The 20,238-nt window shown below is 51.0% G+C and overlaps 4 protein-coding genes across 4 annotated transcripts; 3 read left to right on the top strand and 1 right to left on the bottom strand.

Moving 5' to 3' along the window:
- Positions 1-137: 137 nt before the first annotated feature.
- PV10_07113 (uncharacterized protein) lies at positions 138-3,398 on the top strand. Its single transcript, XM_016371975.1, has one exon. The coding sequence runs from the start codon at positions 692-694 to the stop codon at positions 3,002-3,004; it is 2,313 nt and encodes a 770-aa protein (XP_016221307.1). The 5' UTR covers positions 138-691; the 3' UTR covers positions 3,005-3,398.
- Positions 3,399-4,405: 1,007 nt separating this feature from the next.
- Positions 4,406-7,111, bottom strand: PV10_07112 (uncharacterized protein; the record flags this gene model as incomplete). Its single annotated transcript, XM_016371974.1, has 2 exons — positions 4,406-6,691; positions 6,741-7,111. The coding sequence occupies 2 exons, from the start codon at positions 7,109-7,111 to the stop codon at positions 4,579-4,581; spliced, it is 2,484 nt and encodes an 827-aa protein (XP_016221306.1). The 3' UTR covers positions 4,406-4,578.
- Positions 7,112-8,984: 1,873 nt separating this feature from the next.
- On the top strand, positions 8,985-10,628 carry PV10_07111 (uncharacterized protein; the record flags this gene model as incomplete). The annotated part of the gene is made up of 1 exon (XM_016371973.1): positions 8,985-10,628. One exon carries the CDS (start codon positions 8,985-8,987, stop codon positions 10,626-10,628), a length of 1,644 nt encoding a protein of 547 aa, XP_016221305.1.
- A 6,481-nt stretch (positions 10,629-17,109) lies between these two features.
- PV10_07110 (uncharacterized protein) lies at positions 17,110-19,088 on the top strand. The gene has a single exon (XM_016371972.1). It carries the CDS (start codon positions 17,640-17,642, stop codon positions 18,675-18,677), a length of 1,038 nt encoding a protein of 345 aa, XP_016221304.1. The 5' UTR covers positions 17,110-17,639; the 3' UTR covers positions 18,678-19,088.
- Positions 19,089-20,238: the final 1,150 nt, after the last annotated feature.

Raw genomic sequence — 20,238 nt, 5'->3', positions numbered from 1 at the left:
ATTGTTCGCGTTCGTTCTTGGGTAGTGGGTAGCGAGGAGTGGCTTGTAACTGCAACTGCATCTGCATCTGATCAGAGTTGGAACACTCCTCACATTTGGAAATTGTATCGACTCACCATTATTTCTCTACATCCTCAGTTGATCTTTTACAGGTCACCACGAGAAAGGGAATTAGAGCTCGAGCACAGTTACTGGCCCGTTCCTTCTTACCATTCCTCCAACTCCAACTCCACCCAACTCTATTCATTCTGTCCCTCCATTGTCATCCCACTCGCCCTTTGCTTGCTTCTATCTCGATTCCAATCCAACGCCCCTGCTATCCGCCACCTCACACCCTCACACCAATACACGCACGAGACCACACACGCGTCGTTTTCTTCTTCCTCTTTGCGATTCATTCGTCCTTCATAATTTCTTGTCCCTCCCCTCCCCTCAGAGGCTCCACCTGACATACCTGACATTTCTCATCCACTGCAACCTCCTTTCCTGACCTCTGATCCTCTATCCCTCAACATCACCACTCTCTTCCTCCTCCGTATACGCCCGATATATCCCTGGTCAGCCTTTCCCCCGCATTTGATACTCTTCGACATCCGCATCCAAGAGAATCATCCTCACATGTCTTCTTAACTCGCCAATCATCGACCGATCGGAGAGAACATGCCAGCTTCCCCTCCGATCAACCCACACAATGTCTTCTCCCCCGCCTTCCTCGAATTCCCTGGCTTCCGAGACGCAAGATCACCATACTCTCTCTTTGACTTTAGCTGAGACGCCGGCAGGTGGAGCCTCCCGCTCTTCCTCAGGCACAGCAGCCATGCCCTCCTCTACGAAACCTCGTAAATTCCTCCCACAGCCCTTTGAGGAAAGCTCACGGTCGTCCCAAAAGAACAACATAGACCATGATGGAGATACCACAATGGTGAACGGCCTCGACCCTACCAGACCTTCCAAGTCTCGTTTCTCCTACTCCGACGATCCCACCTCTCCTGGAATGCTCAACAGCAGGCCTGACTCTACACCCACACAGAATACTGCTGAGCCCGTTCAATTGCCCACACGACCAGCACGCCGGAAATTCGCTGCGCAGCCAATTGAGACCACATTCAAGACGAGTAAGGATAGACCTCAACCTCAACAGATCGACGAGCCCTCCACTCCTCCCAAAGCACGTCGGAAATTCGCCGCTCAGCCGGTGGAAACATCCACAAGGAGCAGCAAAGAGAAGAAAACCAAAGACTCTGGGGACGACTCTGAGACCACTCCTAAGCCACGTCGCAAGTTCGCCGTCGAACCCGTCGAGACCAGCACCATCAGACGGCGGCGGAAAGCTGACAGTCGAGACTCGGACGAAGACGCCGACCAGACCTCTCCTCACGTTTCTTCCACTTCTAGTCGGGGAGGCAGCGGTCCACGTAGATTCTCCCCCGAATTACTTGAGACAGCAAAAGGGTCATACCGTCGGGTCCATCTCCAGTCACCGGAAGTACAGAGTCCTCCGCCTCCAAAGCCGCTATCCGTCTCATCAGAGGAAGAAGCAGATACAGTGGGCGGCCTAGAGGAGTCACGCTTTTCTGCGGCGGCTCTGGCTCGCAAGCACCCCGAGGCCACTCGACAGCACTCTTTTGTCGTTCCTGACCTCCCCATGATCGAGTCCAACACGGAAGACGAAAGCTCCGACGCACCCTCATTGAGCGACACCCCATCCTCCTTTGAGGTTGAGAGTAGTAGGATCACTCGAGCGGATCCTCAAGAAAGTTACACAGAGTACGTGCTGCGGTTGGCCGCTGAGACGGTGAGCGAAAAGGAATTGCAGGAACAAGCCATGGCGGCATATATCAACGAACGGCCCCACGAACCAGTGGATCATTTCGCCATCTCCCACGACGAAGACATAGACGGACCATTGCCCGTTCCCATGTTCCAAGGCGAAAAAGGTGTCGACGTCCAAACATTTCGTCGGTCATCGGCTGCTGAGCTGGATCTGGAAATGGCCAACATGCGCAAGCATCACGAACAGCTTGAAAGAGCCAAGAGAGACCTCAAGGCCGATACTGCTGGGCAAAGCCGCTTTAGTGCCGCTGCATTGGCGACCAGACATCATCTAGAGGCTAAGGGGGTGAAGAAAGCAAAGAAGATTCGTGGTCTCGACGAAGATTCAGAACTTGCACGGATGCGCGCTGCTGCAGCGCCTCCCATGCTTGGCAGCGACATTGTATTCCCTTATACCATTTCACCCAAGATGACCCGGTGTGATCCAGACCAGGCGCCACGACCTCGCAGTCAGAACAGTGACGATGAGGCCTCGAGTCCGGTATCCCCCCATCTTTGGTCCGCGGAAAAGAAGCGGGGGAACAATGCGGGAGTAGGTTTATGGATGGGCTTGTGCCAGGGTACGCAGAGCCAGACCTCGAGCTCCAAGGATGGCCTCAGAAGTGGAATTCAGACTCCAGTGGTGGAGAAAAGCAATCCGTTTGAGGTCGCCACTCCGGGCCGAGGGAACCAGACGCCCGGTCGACAGACACCCAGTCGGAAGCGCTTCTTCGGGGGGCTGCACATGGTCCCATTGACCCCTCCACGCAGCCAGGATGGCGGAGACATGTTTACGGACACGATTGACCGAAAACTCATGTTGGAAAAACAGATTGACGACGAGTTTTCCAACAGTGTCATCACACAGATTTATAACTATTTGAGTCTAGGATACCCTACCCTCGCGCGCATGTTTGACGAAGAGTTGAGCAAGATCAGCCGGATATCCGTCGAAGAACTGAGAAAGGACGACGCCAACATGGATGCCAAGGGATACGTTGGAGCACCGGAAGGAAATGGAGCAGATGAGAGCGAGGTGATTGGCAAATGTAAACGATGGGAAGCTCTCAAGCTCTACGTCAAGGAATGGGCACGACAAAGCCCCAATTTCGCAGACGACCATTCGCGGCGACTCGGTGGAGCCAACGCAGAATGGGGTGCCGGTGCTCGAAAAGGCAGCTGGGGTCATTGAATTGTGTGTGAGGTATGGGCTGGTCTCTGCGAACTTTTTGTCGTTCCTTGCTATATTGATGTGAGGATTTTCGGCACAGGCATGGCGTTGCATTGGTCTGCAGGAATATCCGAAGAAAGATGGATTTGTGTCACTGCACGCACGTGTTTTGGGGGACAGGTGGTTTTGCATCCAGCTTGACTTGAAATTGACAATGGGACGGAGTGTATCAAGCAATTGCATGCATTCCATGTCAAGGTCATAAGTGGCCTTGACGACACACAAGGATGAGCGCGAGTACAAGTGCGTGTCAGTATTTGGACCGAGAGTAGAGTACATTTGATGGTTGAGAGACGTAAATATCTTCATCCTCATCATCGCCCTCGACAGAGCAGACAGGAAGAACAAACAATTCAAAGAAGACAAAGTTGTGATGGAAGTTCCAAGAAAATTTAGTCCATGTGAGTCGCTAGAACTGGACAACATCGGTCATTTATTCGAAGCGGGATGTTTGTGTGTAGAAACACGGAATAATAGAACTGGTCGGTAGATATCTTCCTAGTGTTCAAAGCTCGGTCAGTTCTATCTAGTGATCATGTTGAGTTCGGTATATTCGGTTCTGGAATACGCATCTACTGGCTGCATGGATATTAGGTACCATACGAAGTAGATTCTGCAGCTCGCACATTCAAGTATTAATAGTACTCCGTACAACACGTGACTCAAAGTGGGCCCTGGGGCCGATATGCCAAGAATGCTGGGGTGGACGGGGTGAAGCCAGTACTACTGACGAAGTCCTGTACTGCTCTCAACTTACTCCGTAAACCATACCTGCCTACCTACTCCGTAGTAAGTACTAAGTACCTTTACCGATTCCACACTTATGGGGTTTTGGCGTTGATGGTGTTTTACATGTGTGCCCAGTCTTCCAGAACACTGTCTGTGATCATCATGGCTAACGATAGTGGCTCAGTTCACAGCGCGTGAAAACGCCACGCCACGCCCCGCCCCATGGTATTTGCGATGCCTTTCCAGCATACAGAACGCCTTGAGATTGCCGTTTTGACGGCCAGTCTGCTCTCCCTACATTCGTTGTAGACGACCCGGCTTTCCATTGACGAGTCCCGATTTGCTAATGGGGAGAGGAAGAGAAAGAGAGCAAGTGAGGGAGGAAGGGGGAATACGGCTGGAGTCTAGCGGGCCGAACCGACCCTCAAAGGTTAGGTACAGTACGGAGTGTATACGAGCATGCGCACGAGTTCAGCCTATCTACTTGTAAGTACCTAGTAACTTGTCTACGGAGTAAGCTTTTGTTGGTTAGAGATTCACAGATTCACCGGATAGGCAATGGTGAGCGGTTCACATGACTTGGGTCATTTATATATACATACATAGTACATACTATATATATTCCGTAGAAAAACTCCAACGAGAGCATCCGAAATGCTAAAATGATGATCCCAGATATACTGCATTGTGACATGGCGCTTTATTTCATCCGTTAAACCCGTGCGGCCAAGTCCGGGTATGAAATCTTTTCACACAATCGTTGGCATCCCTCCTATGTCGTTTCCTCGCCAACTGCGCCTATCGTATCATGTTCGTCTCGGCATTGAATTTTGCGTTTGATCCAAGATCGATGTCGATACTGTCCCTTGAACCGGTTTCCTAGGAATCGAGGAACGTGGTGATGCTGGATTCGATGAAGGAATGGAGGGGTCTGAGGACGCTACCGTCGCTGTATGCTGTTCAATAATCTGCACACCACTGCTCATGCTACTGGCGTGGCGCCGGTGCACAGGTCGTGAGTAGTTGACTGTGGCAATTGATCCGCTCCCATCGGCGGCATCGCCATATTGTCTCGCAACCCCGCCTCCTTCGACTTGCTGCGCGTAAAACGATGTCATGGTGTCTAATGGTGACAAAGCGAGGCTACTACTGACGCTAGAATCGTGTCGTGGCGATGCAATGTTGTATGTTGTTGAATCACTGCTCCGCATTGCTGTTGACCCAGACTCTTCTAGCTCGTTGGCTATTTTATCTCCTCCCAGTGTTGAAAGGATCCTGTCAGATTGCGTTGAGTGGCCCTGAGTGGTCAGTGTGCCCTCGCCTTCTGTCATGTTGGGCGTACTTGCACCATCACTGCTGACCACAGGACCAAGCGAGGTGCCACCAGGGCGTCGATCAGGGTCATCGATCCCCCTGTCAAACTTCCCGTGTGGTCCAGTCGAAGTGTCGGGTAGTTCTTCCACCTGTCGTGACTCGCCACTGACTTCGGCAGTTGCCCATGGTATCCTCCACGGAAGCATTAGGGAAGGCGAGTTAGTGTGGCTGCCCACAAGCCGTACAGCTCGACCTCCAATTTCGACCACATCTGATCCTTGGGTGTCACTGCCGTCAGCCTTCATGGCAATTGTAGATACTGATTGCTTGTGCTGACCATGAACCCATTCGTTAACCAGATGGTTTGAGTCTACCATGGTCGTGGATGTCATGTTGGAAATCTCCGATTCTCGATTTCGTCTCCTTTGACGTCTGCGTCGACACAGCCACAAAGCACATAATGCTGATATCAGGGCGACACCGCCAAACGTGCCACCCAATATGGCTGCCAGTGGGATTTTCTTGCCGCCACTCGAGGCTGGCGGATATGGATACCAAGGTGAAGAATCGAAAGTGTACCTCGTTGTGAACAGTTCTGCCAAAGCGGCATCCATGTCATCTGCAGTACGAGCAGGGTCTGAAACATCCCTAACCGCCTGAGGAATTGTATAATTCGACCACGTTCTGGGATTATACTCGTCATGCCATGTTAGGCTGCTCATATTCAGAAACTCAACGATTTTACCTTCGGACAGTTTCGGAGTATTAAAGCTCCCTTGTCCACCTATGACAAACATTTGATCCGGATATGGGGTTACGCAGACATGGCCCCAACGGCCTCCCAGCGGATCTGGCCTGGGTGGCGTTGCTTTCGTCCAATGGAAAGAAGGTACCGACAAGATATACAGATCCGGGTTGATGTCTCCATACAAATCGACGCCGTTGTATCCGCCATAGAGGTAGATCTGATACGAAGTGGGCTCCGCCTCGTGGGTGACCACCGTACAGAATCCTGTCAGCTGAGGAGGGATATTGCCAGTGGTGGGCTGACTGAACCAAGAATCATTATTGACGTCGTACACTGAGACGGTTTCCATGAAGCCAGGGCCAGTAGCGTTGTTCTGCAGAATCATCGTCGTGTTAAAATATCCAGGACCGTATGCATCCATGGGATACTCGACACCACCAATGGCGACCAACAGTCCCTGATCCGATACCGGTACCCATGCCAGGCCTGCGCCACCGCGACCAGCTACAGTGTCTGGAAGAGGGAGTTCATGCCACTTGGCAAGATGCGTTGGGGTCATTTCAACTTTTAGCAGTTGATTATACGCCACCTCAGCCCTATTGGTCCCAAAGGCAACCAGCCCATCGCCTTGGGGTGTTTGTAGACCTGAGAAGTAGAAGCCCATATGTAGATCTGTCACACTGACCCCGGCCCCGTGAGTGACATTTGTGGTAATGGGTTCTGGAAGGTTGGGCTCGTAGTGGCTATCGTAGCTGACTGCGAAATTGATGCCAGGATTGTACTTGGGTGAGTCGCGTTCAGGTTCGAAGAGTTGACCATTGAGCAAATCGGCATCAGTTCCAAGGAGGGATAGGCCGCTATAGCAGTCAGATGATGAAAATAAAGCGAGGGAGAGGTAATGCTTACCCATAGGTGTAGAACTCATAATCGTCAGCAAACAAATACCCGCTCATAAAAGGCGGATTGTCGTTCACACCTCCCGTGGCGTGTAAATCCTCGAAGAGATCCGTAAAGTTGGCATCAGCTTTGAAAGTGCGGTTGAAGGCCATCGTATATAAGAGCCCTTGGATATGATCAGGTCCATTAATCTGGGTATCTCTAACCCAAGCAGAGCCATCCCACATGCAGTATTGTTGCCAACCTCCGTCAAGATAGACAACATCTCGAACGACGCCAACTCTTGGTTGCGTCCACATGCATAGTCTTCGAGTTACTTCGTCTGCGTTTGTCAAGCTCACCCATAAGGCGAGGAGGGAGTAGCCAACGAGATAGGACATATTGATGGCATGGGGCTCTGGCATTGCTTGAGTCTTCGTCCTCGTTCATTCAGGATGAAAGAAACTGGAACAGACACCAATTGAGGTAGTTTGTGGGAAAGGTCTCACCCCAGGTCACAGATTGCCAGACGGTCGTGCAACCTACTGAAGGTCCAAGGGATGGCAGATCGCCAAGAGTAAACCGGCCGACTTTGGCGCACTCGATTCTGCAGGGCGCTATATTCGACATGGTAGTGTCATTGATAGTGGAACTATGGGCCGCATTTAGGGGCCGAATGGACTGGGCAACATCGTTGTATTTCTTCTAGAGGTCGTTGAGCCGAGGTGTGGTAGGAGGCCACGCGGGCTTAGTGTCGAGGGTCGGGGCCATAACGAGGCCTTCATGCAAAGGGATGATAGCAAAAGAGACACAAGGGTGTTGATGAACGACCTACATGAGTGGAGTCAACTGATGCTTACATGCTGCCAGACGAGCACGCCTTGAATTGCAGTAAGTTACCCTCCCTGATAGCTGGGTACCGGAATACCTCATGATGTGCTGATTTGGAAGTGTGGAAAGGACAGGATGAGATGTGGCCAAGGTCATTGTAGCAGCAGTTGTAATTGAGGCTACGTAAGCTGCGCCCTGTTGATAGGAACTGAGACATGTTGTGGTATGACGGACGGTGGCTGGGAGGGAGACAAGAACTTGCGGTCATGGTCGATGGTGCTTTCTAGCAGCATTGTTTGACATGGGGCATGTGACACGGACAATTTGTACAAGAACAGGGATATCGTCCTCGATCTGTAGAATATTGGAAATGTGCCGTGTAGGTGCAAGGGCGGTATCAAGAGGAGGTGAGGCAGGGGAAGTGCGGTGATTATCCGTGGGATGCTGCTATCCGAGGAGTGACAGGTCATGGAGGCACATATCGAGGCTTGGACCCCAAGGACAAAGGTGCCATTGACTGCGGTATTATTGATTAAGACCTTGGGCCGTGTTACGAGTACTCGTTTGGACGCAGTTTGATGCTTGACTTCAAAGTGAGCAGATGAATAGTTGGGATGCGCCTTCTTCGGCGTGCTTCATCCCCGCTCTTTCCTTGTGGACGTCGTCAGATGGCTGTGTATTTTGGGAAGTCACTACTGAGGCTTGGCACGTGATCATTGGCTGATTGTCCCGGAATAAATCTAAGCCATCGTTGTAACCTCATCGAGCTTCGACTTCTGCATCACCACATGGCCGAGAAGGCTTTCTCATGCGGAGCCTCAGTGACCCCAGACTATACCAACTACAGCTTCCAATCCCGCCCACGCTTTCAACCTTCAAGCCGTCCAGCTTCTCTTCAAGCTAGGGAGTTATCTGCGGGCGAAATTCTTGTTGCACGGCTGGACAGAAGGCTAACTAACAGAATTCTCATAGCGGTCAGTATCTAGTCAGGGAATAGTCAGTATGCAGCCTTCCCTGCCCAGGCCTTTAGGGATCCGGCCCCGAGACTGTGCCAATCATTGGGCTGGGGCCGACATCTGATGGATGCTTCAATTCTCCGTGAGGAGTTCTGGCGTACTGCAGACTATTGACACCGCCGTCAAGCCAAGGCGTACAGCTGCAACAATGAGGCATCGGGCAAAGTTTGTCCATGTCCGATGACATGCAGCGCCCTGAAATAAGGTAGGACAAAGTCGGAGAGGTTCAAAGAGACGGCCGTGCCCACGGCCTTGCACTCATATCCCTCCTCAGTGTCACTCGTTTATCTGCCACCGTAGATGATCACAGCAGTAACTGTGGTTGAGCGACTTCAGCTCCTGCCTGGTGTGCTCCGGATGGGACGACATATGTCCATATAGTGAACTAATATCGCTCTACTGAGATATCCAAAGACATCATCACACCATGAGGCCCTCTTCTTGTCTGCTCACAGCCTTGACAATTGCTGGAGCCAGCGCTGGTTATGTGGGCGAGCGGGAAACGCAATGGGAGGATTGGGAGAAGACCGAGAAGGAAACCGTGACAGTGTGGGAAACACAATGGGAAAAGCCAGAGACTGTCTTGGTCACGTCATGGGAAACCAAGTGGGCCAAACCAGATGCAATCACGATTTACAGTACTGTGTGGTCGACTCAATGGCACAATCAATCGATCACAGTGACATCGACGTCGACTAATATCTTGACAGCGACTGAAAGCATTTATATCACCAATACGGCAACGGAGCTGTACACGGAAACCCAGCAACAAATTGAAACCAAGACGGCGACATCCACCGTTACCAGTGCCAATGTGGTCCACGTGACTGAGCTGGCGACAGTGACAGATACTGTGACCAAGTTTGAGACGTGCTCTACAACCAAGTCTCTTGTTGGGTTGGTGACGTGCCCGTCGCGTACGATCAACCCAACCTATACAGCACCCACTACGTTGCCATCCAACTATTTGTGGGGATGCCCCCCTGGCACCATCTGCACCCCAAAACAAATCGACTGTAACTTTGAGCAGAATCTCCCAAGTGATGAATTCGTATGCTCTCCAGACGAATGTCTTGCTGTCAAACCATTACCACCACTCCCTGTGGACTGGGACCCACACAACTGTACCCCTTACTACCCCCCTGAAGGATATTTCAATCTAGCACCACCCATCTTCGGTCTCGACTATGACATCTTTGCCTTCAACGGCCAGCCAGGCCCTAGTTGCCCACCAGAGCCTAGTTCAACATCGACGGGTTGGCAAGACTGGCCCGCGCCTGCTTCACAAACCCAAGGCTGGAACAGTTGGGAGCCAGCAAAGCCCAGCCGTGTCAATGGATGGAAAGATTGGAATGGAAACGGCTTTCCCCACGGTGGAAAGCCGGCGCCACCAGAGATCACAGCGCGAGCGGTTTATGTTGAACGACAAACCGGGCCGGATATGTCGGTGCCGGATGGGTGTTACAATGTTTGCAATGCTGCGCCGGCCAATGGTCAAAGCTGTGGTCTACAGGCATCCATACTCTGCCCTAGTAACGGAATATTTTCTCAACAAGTGGACGGGTGTCAAGATTGTGTTGATGCGCTCAAGGCTCGAGCAATATCAGAAGTTCCGGTGCTATTACCGTCACTGGCCACATTCATCAATTACTGCTCCCAGGCCATGCAAACACAGGCGAGGGAGACAGAGGCGACGGAAACAGGGACGACGGAGATAAGCACGACGGAGACAAGCTCGACTCAGACAAGCACGACGGAGACAAGCTCGATTCAGACAAGTACGACGGAGACAAGCACGATTCAGACAAGCACAATGGAGACAAACACGACAGAGACGGGGGAGTTGAACCGCCGTAATCCAACGGCAGCGGCAACTTCAACGCTCAATGTACAACAAGCATTGGAGACCTCGGCATCAGGAAGCGTGGCGAGCACTGCACGCGTCGTTGCCACAACTTCGCGGCCAGCTCCAAGTCTAAGCACCGGAGCGGCGTCGATCGGTTGCAGCACGAGTTTTCTGTTGCTGACACTCGGCGTGGGGATTTGCGCCGGTCTATCTTTTAGTCTGTAAGGAAATGAAAATGTGGCAATATCATGTCTGGAAGCAGCATCTGCACCTGCACCTTGAAAACATTAACGAGTTGGAATGTCAAGTACTTAGTATATATGGAAAGCAGCAAAATGAATAATACAATAATTGAGATCATTTACACTAGCAAATTGCAAATTGCAAACTGCATATTGATAGTATACTCTAAACAGATAAACGAAGTGGATCGATGATAATAGTGGCAATGCTAGACGAGACGAGACGAGGCGTGCAGTAGAAAATTGATCATGGCATCGATTACTAAAATAGAGGGGCATATCAGGAATGAATGTGGCTTGGAATCAAGACAAACAAGACTTCCAACAAGAGTTGGCGTAGAGTGCCACCAGTACCTTGTTTGGATTAAGCTCCGCGGCACCCAACGGAAGAACTTCAGTTCCTACGAAACAAACATTGATGACAAACAAACCTTTTACAAACACACCCAACGCGTGTCACCAAAATATATCACAGTGCCACACAGTATCACCGCAGCTAATGTATGTCAGAAGTATCAAGTGACTGTGATGAACAACAAATAGCACAACATCTGCGGTTTCACTCCAGCTGGACCAGCACCAAGTTTGATGACTCTGCCACACGAGATAAACTAATATGACTCAGGCTGGCAGAATGATAGGTACCATAAGTACCTAGGGAAGGAGATCATAAGGCAGAAAGAAAGATGGCCCCCTTTGGCCAGTCGAGGGGCCTCAATAGGCATCCATGAATGTATGTACATATACCAGATTCATCAGAGAGGGCTTGATTCTCTGATGACTTTATTTTAGGCGTTCCTTTCTTTCGGAGAGAAGACAGCCTAGTCAGCAGACAGGCCATCGTGGCCATGTACTAGGTTAAACCGGCTTAACTTTAGTGACTTGGGTGTCGCCACCAGTAGACCCCAATATACATAGGGACATACCCAAAAGTAGGTCCATACGTGTAAGTAGAGTCTGAGAGTGCATCGCCCGAGAAAGGGAGTTTGGATGTGAGAGAATTACCTATACATAGATTGAAAGAGAATTTGATGATGGAATGGAACTCAGCTGCAAGGTACCTATACTCACTGCGTAAGGTAAGATCGCCTCCGAATTGAACTGAACTGAACGGAATAGTATACAGAAGTAGAAGTAGGTACCTATGTTCTAATTCAATCCCATCCCATCATACCAATCCATCAGCGTCCACAACTCCAGACTCCCATGATTCCATGATTCCATAATTCCAGCATAAAATGCCATGAACTGCATTGCATGACTGCATGACTGCATGAACCGCCGAAGAGAGTGGCTGAAGGGGTGTTTTGTTTGGAACCGGAACAAACCAGCCTTACATGGCGGACGAAACAGGCGGAACCTACTAGCCCTATATGCGGACGAAAAAAAATTGGCTGAAGATAGATGTATAGATGCATTGGGTAGATACCAAGATACCAAGATTCACACGGCGGAGTCGCGAATTCTCGGAAAGACTACCTAAGTATGGTAGGGGTAAGAATAACACGCATGCAGGTACTATGTAACTACTTAACTTACAATGTGACTGTAACGCGATTCGTGGCTCTGTGGCTCTGTCCATTACGTAGGTACCCATACCCAATGCCTCGGATAACACGCCACTGGGGTCCGAGAGAGAAGAAAGTAATAGAATGAGAAAGAAATGAAAAGGCAGCCGGGGAGGGGAGCATGGAGGTAGGGAAAGAGATACAGGGATGTAAAGATGGAAATGCATGATGCAAGATACAAGACGCAAGATGGACGGGGGCACTGGGGGGAATATGACACTTGGACTTGCACTTGGATGGCCATTGGACTTGCACTTGGATGGCCATGGTTGGGGCTGGTACGGGCTGGGCGGCTACAGTAAAGTGACATTATAGCATGATATGCGTAGACATACCAAAGGTAGGGTACCTTAGGCAAGCAGGTACAGCATCATAAGCACGTAGATCATGGTCAGGTTCCCAGGTTCCTAGGCATCTACTCCGTATCACACCCTTACCAGGTCGAGAGGCTTGGCCGAGGGGCTACGACATCACCACGTCCAGCCTATCGATACGCTCCCGCATACACCTCATACGCCTCACCCGCAGAGGATCCGTTACTCCGTATGTACAGGGGATCTACTCATATGAATTGCAGGTGGTGACTCCCAATCCTAGCATATGGTGACGGTGACGCCCGAGGCATGCCTGGGCAGCCTGGGCCTGGCACTCGGTCCTGGGCGGTCTGATCCTTCGAGGATATCGGAGGCATGCTCAGCCACTGTGGAGGGGCTCTGGGGGGGCCGCTAGGCGGGAAAGGAGATTCCCGGACCCACAGGCCGCAACTTTAGTGGAATATTTGGGCGAGTGATGAGTTGTGACTCGTGAATCTTCCGGGCGTTCTTTGCTTCTGTTGGTCTCGTGGGTCGATTGATTCGAGGGTCAGCCACAACGCCACGCGCTTGGCTCATCAGCCCTTCAACCTCATTCTCAATCGAATGATTGATGCGCAGAATCCGCGGAACCATCCCTGTTTGTTCATTCACCGGACCAACGCGGACACAACGGGCTGGAGGTCAAACGTCCAGCTTTGCGAGGGTTTCTTTGTCATGACCCCATATCATCCCAGTCAAGCCGAGGGTGTCCAAATAAGACAGTCGTAAGAGCTAGAATAGAACAGACAAATTCCAGCACACCGTCTGTCTTGTTTCGCCTCGATTGTCCGTTGTGAAGAATCGCTTATTGGAGCCCAATTCCACCCACCCACCCTGGAGATGTTGGTTGCGGTCACGAAACATCACTTTTGGGGTCGGAAACTCTGCTATCGTTGTAGCCTTGTCACCATTGGCTCACTTGACATTTTTCAATGACACTGCCATACTGTTCTTCCGAGGCCTGGTTGCCCACCGTCACTGGTTCTACATGCTTCCACTGCAAAAGCTTGACTAGACAAGCAGTCGAGCGGACTGATCCAGCAAAACGCCCAAATCACCAACCTTTCTGCCTTATCCGCCATGTCGCGACCCAGCCTGAAAGATGCCTCGAACTGGTCACGCTCTGACCACTAGGCGTCAGCCGTTTTCTCACAGCCGTGCATTGAGAAAACAAGGTCTGCTTCCCTGTATATCCCTTGCCTGTCCCCAATCAACTGTATTTTTCGCCCTCATCGTGACCCGCTTGCATACGCCCGGAAGAGTCCAAACCCTCAAGCCTATCATCGCATCGGGGCCAGAGCCTTGACCTTTGACTCCCTTTCCGCTTGTCTTGTTCTCTCAAATTTAGTTTTGTTTTCTCGCCGTCCATTCTATCATCACCATGACCGAGGCGAAAGTCATCCTGTGAAAGTATTAAAAGTCATGGATGCCCAAGGGCTGACGACGTTTACCCTGGACTGATATCATCGACCTTCACCCCCAAAACCAGACCCAGATCATCATACTCAACATCTTCATCAACATTTCCTATCCACTGCCCAGCGCACAAGTCGACAAACAAGCAGTCAATCTGTTTGTATGTTCGTTTCCATCATTGCGACCAACACTCTGTACTTCACACTTCTGTCCGTATAAAGGAGCATCACCCATCATCTTCTGGAGATAGAACGTCACTCTGTTCAACGTGTTGATGTCCAGCCGAAACAGCAGAAGCCACCATAGTCACTCACCTGAACCCATTGTCATTGAAAGAAGCCCACAGGTGCGTCACACTTACCGCACTGTCCGTTCAACAAGGCCAGCAAAAGGGCTGACCATCGGTGACAAGATCTATAACCTCTTTCGGTCTCGCAAAAGACGAGTCCACGTCATCGAGGAGTTTCCTGTGAGAAGTCGTCATCGGGAGAGGATAACCCGCAGCCTCTCACCACCTCGACATCGCTCACCAAAACCAACACCGTCACCATCCCCACCTCGGCGGCCTTTTCTCAGGATGGCAACTCACCGAGGAGACAACGACGACGACTTTGTTCCCCTGCCTCCAAAGCTTCCACATGAGTCTCGATCTAAATATCCGGAAGAAGACCAATACGACTATGTCGTCGAGGAGAGAGAGCCTCAAAGATACATCAAGGTCAAGGTCGCCCGCAACCAGCACGTCCATGATCAAGGGGCTCATCCACGGGTGGAGCCCATCTCACCGCCGAGGCGTCCCAAGCGAGACAGTGGCAAGTATCTCACCGACCACAACCGGGAGGAGCGTCCTAGTTCTCGCCGGGTGGAGCACGACCGTCATTGTAGTGACAGCGAGGTGCGACGCCTGACAGCAGACTTCAATCATCTGCTCGCACAGGAGACCAGAAGGCGGGTCGAAGCTGAGAGGGCGGTAAACATCCTCGAGGACAGAGTGAACATCGTCGAGGACACGGCATCCAGGCTCAGAGAGGACCTAGCCCACGAAAAGCACAAGCGTTCCTCGGAGGCACGCGACAGGGAGGACAGGTTGGAAAGAGAGCGGCTTCGTCGCTTAGACCAAGAGGCTGAACTCATCGCCGAAACCCGCCGTCCCGTCATTGTGCATAATCATTCATCGGTTGCCGGCGGCAGAGAAGCCAGCAGGTCGGCATTGGATCGAGCTCAAGATGACTATCGTCGCCGAGTCCAGGTTGAGCAACCTGTGCGTGACCAACGGCGACCGGGGACATCAGAGGGGGTTCGTCCACGCCGACAAAGTGTTGTCATCGTTGATGACACTCCAAGCCGTCGCGGTGACCGTTCTCGTCATTGACGACATCTCTTTCCACATACAACATGCACACACCATCACTTACCTACTTTGGTTTGAGGAAACGGCGTTCACAGGGAAAATCAAAAGACCAAAAAAAGAGTTCCATGGCAACAACAACAACGGACAGGATAACACGACAAAAGAGGAGGGAGGGCTGCAAAGCCTTGGGAATACTGTCGTGATAGAAGAAAAGGCGTATGGCGTTGCTGCTGAGCTTATACATTTCTTGTGTCTCAGATGGAGAGGGCCGACTTCAGTACATTTGTCATTGTTGGTCTCACCGTAGATAGGAAGGGGAAAGTGGCAGGCGTTGGTGGATCATTTTCAATTTCAAATTCCAAGTAGGGCAGGCGTCAATGAGGCAAAGGGAAAGGGCAACCCTGAGCGAAACAGGACACTCGCTTCGACAATTTGGAGTTTGGTTGGAAGTCTAGATGGGCATCCTTTTCATTTTTATCATTCTATCATTACATTGCATACATTCTCCATTCAGCTTCTTCCACATATAAGATCAGACCTGTCATGTCGTTGCCAGCGAACTTGTTATTCGTTGAATGGAAAAGAATGTCGTGCAGCTCGGATCCTGTTGGGCACTAGGGTGCGGGGATTTCACCAATGATTCCCTTTCTAATGATCCAATCACGATGAGTTCATGCCCATGCAACTTGACTCGAACAATTGAGGCTCAAAGATGGTTGCGCCATGCATGCAGACATGGCAGCAGACTCAAGGACGCATCCTGCCTTACCCGACAGGCTTCCGATGGTTACCTATACAGGAACTGCATTATCACGTACATACTCCGTAGGTACCTACCAGGTCATTGCCAAGTACTCACGATGACTCAGACACAAGGCAACACTTTCACCATCCACCACCTCTAGGCGACAGTCGCCCCCCAGTGGCCGGAAGAGGGGGGCAATGCCCCTCCAGTGCCCCTCTCCACCTTAAATCTACATAGTGCCAGCAGTGGTTCAAGCCCAGAACCTCCCGTGGCCAGTGCAAGGCACTAACATAGAATAGCGCAAATCTCTACACCTTTCTTCATCATCAATTCCCTTATTGCTGCTCGTTCTCAATAGTACTACAACTTCAACACGACCTATCACCCTGCATGCCAACTCCGATCTGGTAGATCTTCGATCAAATACCAAGTCGGCAGCCCGGTTATCAGTCGACGCAGTGCCGATCTCTCTTATGTTGTCCTACGTATCTGGTTTGCTTGCTTTGCTAACGCAGTCGAGTGGATACTTGACATTCGGGACCCTGGCGCGTGACATGTAGGGTTTTGTGTTGGCAACAAGTAACAAAGGTCATCGGATTGTTCCATCTGACATATTTCCGAGCCTCGTCGTTTGTGTGTGTCTAGGATATGATGTGGCTATTGGCATAGATTCTCCGACTGTTGCCTTAGCTAGGAACAGAATTAGTAGTGGCTGCCTTTGCTTAGTAGGAGACGGAGTGCAAAAGGACGGTGCCTAAGCCAAGTGAGTGCCCAAGCCTACGCGGGGCGCCGTTTCGTGAGGAGTAAGCGCCTTCGAGCCCTGACATGATAGCCACAGGCGTCCGCAACCCACCGGTTAGTTGCATCGTAGCGGGGATCCCATCCTGACGAGATCCGTCTAGACCCTCGAATCTGCCAATTGATACCCAAAAAGATTCCCTTTTGGGCCTTTGTTCCACTCACGTGCCACCTCGACAATAAAACATCTCAACAGGACCATCCGGGTTGGGAATCCCCAGATTCGCTTTTCTGCTGAACCTCACTGCACCCACCCTGTGCGACTGGGAACTTTGATAAGATCCGCCGCATCCCAGGTGCAGGGCTCGCCTGGTCGGACCTCATTTTGTTGATCCTGGCAACCCTCAAAGTCAAACCTGCCTTTTTCTCCCGCCATCCCTCCCTCCCTCCGGTCCTACTGTCACTGCCACTCCCGCCTTCCGGCCAATTGTCACCTCAGGCTCGACCTCGAGTTACGACAAACTACGAAGCCGGCCGATAGACCCCTCAACACCTCTGACAGAGATCTTTGGCCCACAGTTCCAACATCAACATCGCCGTTTCAAGTGTTTCGCAGCTACAAAGAGCACCACGACAACCACTCCCCAAGAACACATATCCTCTTGTTGGGCTCTTCAATGAGCAACATCGCCCCGTCACTGGCATGACCATGTGGCAGTCTTCTGCTCGGCCATTTACCACACCGTCTTCCTCCTTACTCACGCCTTCCTATATCTTCGACATCGGCTGAAGACAGGACCGCAGTCTCGGTCTACCCACCACCATGGGAGCTGGCGACGAACATGATTCGCAAGAGGCGAAAGCTTGCCCAACCACTTCGTCTCCAAAAATCCCTGCCCCTCCCGAGCCGGAGAATGACAAGGGCATATTTCCGGACATCAAGAGTCCTAGCCTAGAAGGCTTGGAAGGTGTCACATCCGAGAACGTGGACATCTTCAAGCTGGAAGCCGTGGCAGCGCTCAGACTACTGTGTCGTAGCATCGACAACCTGGTTCAGATTACCGGGGATATTCCTCCTACTCCTCCCGCTCGAAGTCGGGGTTCTTCACCCGCCAAAGGCCTCTCCAAACTCAGGGAACTCACACCCGGAGATGTGACGACACCTAAGAAGGAAAACATGAGCCTCCGACCTCCCGGGTCACATGTCCAAGAGATTGACGGAGTCATCTTTGCAAAGACCCCGATCGGATCACCTGAAGCCCATGCCAGCGAACCCATCTCAGTCTCACAGATTGTCGGAGCTAACGCCCAGCCCACCTATATCCAGCACGGAGCCCTGGCTCGAAAGTTCTACTCAAAACGTCCTCCACCAATCTCGACCGAGGATTACCTCATGCGGATGCATAAGTATTGTCCCATGTCGACCGCCGTCTATCTTGCCTCTTCCTTGTACATTACACGTCTAGCTATTGTCGAAAGAGTACTTCCCGTGACTCCACGCAACGTCCATCGCCTGTTGTTGGCTTGTCTCCGTGTCGCCATGAAGGCTCTTGAGGACCTGTCATGGCCTCACGGACGATTCAGCAAGGTCGGCGGAGTCACAGAAGGAGAGTTGGGTCGACTGGAAATCACCTTTTGCTACCTCATGGATTTTAGTCTCAAGGTGGACGCCGCCATGTTGCAACGAGAGGCAGAAAGCTTGTGTCGCCACGACCGTTACGATGATGTGTCGCAGGACATTGCCATTAGCCCTATGGAACTGAGGCATCCATCTGAAACAGAACGGAAAGCTCGGCCTGGAGCGGAGAAGAGGAAAGCCAGCAACACTCTTCCATCACGACCGTTGGTACAAGTGGGGTAGGGTCCGACCGAAGAGGAAATAACGGAACGCACAGAGTAAATTGTATACAGGGAGTTGTACATTCACGCTCTCACTGTTGTCAAGGAAAAGGAAAAGATGGAATGTTTGGTATCATTAATTTTACACCAAGGCGTGCAAGAGATATGATGTTTACGCGTTGGGCCATGGTATTCCACTCTTGTCTTGGATGTGAACAGCATATTGGATTTGGATTGCTGCGACGTTAGCGGACGGGTCGTCCTTTCGGTGCTTATGATTCCAACCACCAAAGTATCAACCTAACATAACCAAGTTGAAGATTTCAAATGCCGAGGGATCCGGAACAGATGACTAAGGTCTAGGTTGCTTGGGTTTCCAGCTATACTTGATATGAGTAGTAGGCAATGGCATATCTTCGGTTGTTGAACATTGTCATATCTCCTTTGTTCTTTCGTTTATGTTGGAGATCAAGTCGACTTCCACAGCACCATCTCCCTCCTGGATGAATCCCACCTATACACAGGCCCTTGCCCAACATTGTATCGATAATAATTCTCCGTTCCCGCCGTCACCATCGCTCGCCTCAAAGTGATGTTAATCCTCCCAGAATCACTCTGCGATCCAGCACGTTTAGGAATACTATGCAACCAATTCTTCTGTGTCGATCCACGCATCAGGATCATATCACCACTTTGAAGTGACAATTTAATATCGTTTGCACGATTCGCATTGGCCGCGGAAACATCACTTGAATCATCCTTCGATGTTGCCGGTGGTTTATGCCTCATAAGAAAATCCCGCTTCGCACCTAAACTGAACGACGCAATAGCGGGATCCGGCCCTAGAAACAATTCATCATCACTGTGGTATGAAATACTATCGCTTCCTGTCGCGTAGTAATTGACCAAACAGAAATTGTATTGCGTGTTTGTACAGGCTTCGGTGACTCGACGAAGCAGGTCGAGACATTCGGGAATAGGGCGGGGATGGCATTTGTATTTGTTTGATCGTATTCTTGTCGTCGTCGTCGTCGTCGTTGTTGTGGTAGGTCCGTTGGATGCTTCAAACAGCCCGGCTCCGCCTGCTGCTGCTGCTACTCCTCCGTCATTAACAAACCGACTAGTTTCATCAACCCCAAACACAGTCGTGAATCTCGGTGTATTAATCGTCATTTCTTTGCCGAATCGTTTGATTTTATATGTTACTCGATAGAAGAATAATTGCGAGCGGAGGAATTCAAATACTTCTCGTTGGATTGTTCGAGGGATGAATGGTTGGAAATACAAGAGATCTAGATGTGGTTTGTCGCGGATTTCTTCGCCATCGGCGGTGACTAATGTTTCGAGTTCCGAGAGTATATGAGGAGGGAAATGGGGTATTGGCCAGGGATAGGTAGGGTGGTTTGTTGTGGGGAGATTTTGATAGTTGGGTGGTATGGTGGAAGGGGTTTTGGTGGTTGTCGAGGGAGAGTCATCCAGTTTCGGCTTTTTCAAAGCGGGAGAAAAGAATCCTTCTAGAGTTCGTTTGGACATTGCTGCTACCGAGTGGTATGGTGTTTTATCTGCATGGTGAGAGACGGTGG

The sequence above is a fragment of the Exophiala mesophila genome (assembly GCF_000836275.1).
Source record: "Exophiala mesophila strain CBS 40295 unplaced genomic scaffold supercont1.5, whole genome shotgun sequence".
NCBI classification, from domain to species: domain Eukaryota; kingdom Fungi; phylum Ascomycota; class Eurotiomycetes; order Chaetothyriales; family Herpotrichiellaceae; genus Exophiala; species Exophiala mesophila.
Note: the sequence above shows the minus strand (reverse complement) of the source record. Positions and strands in the feature narration are given on the sequence as shown.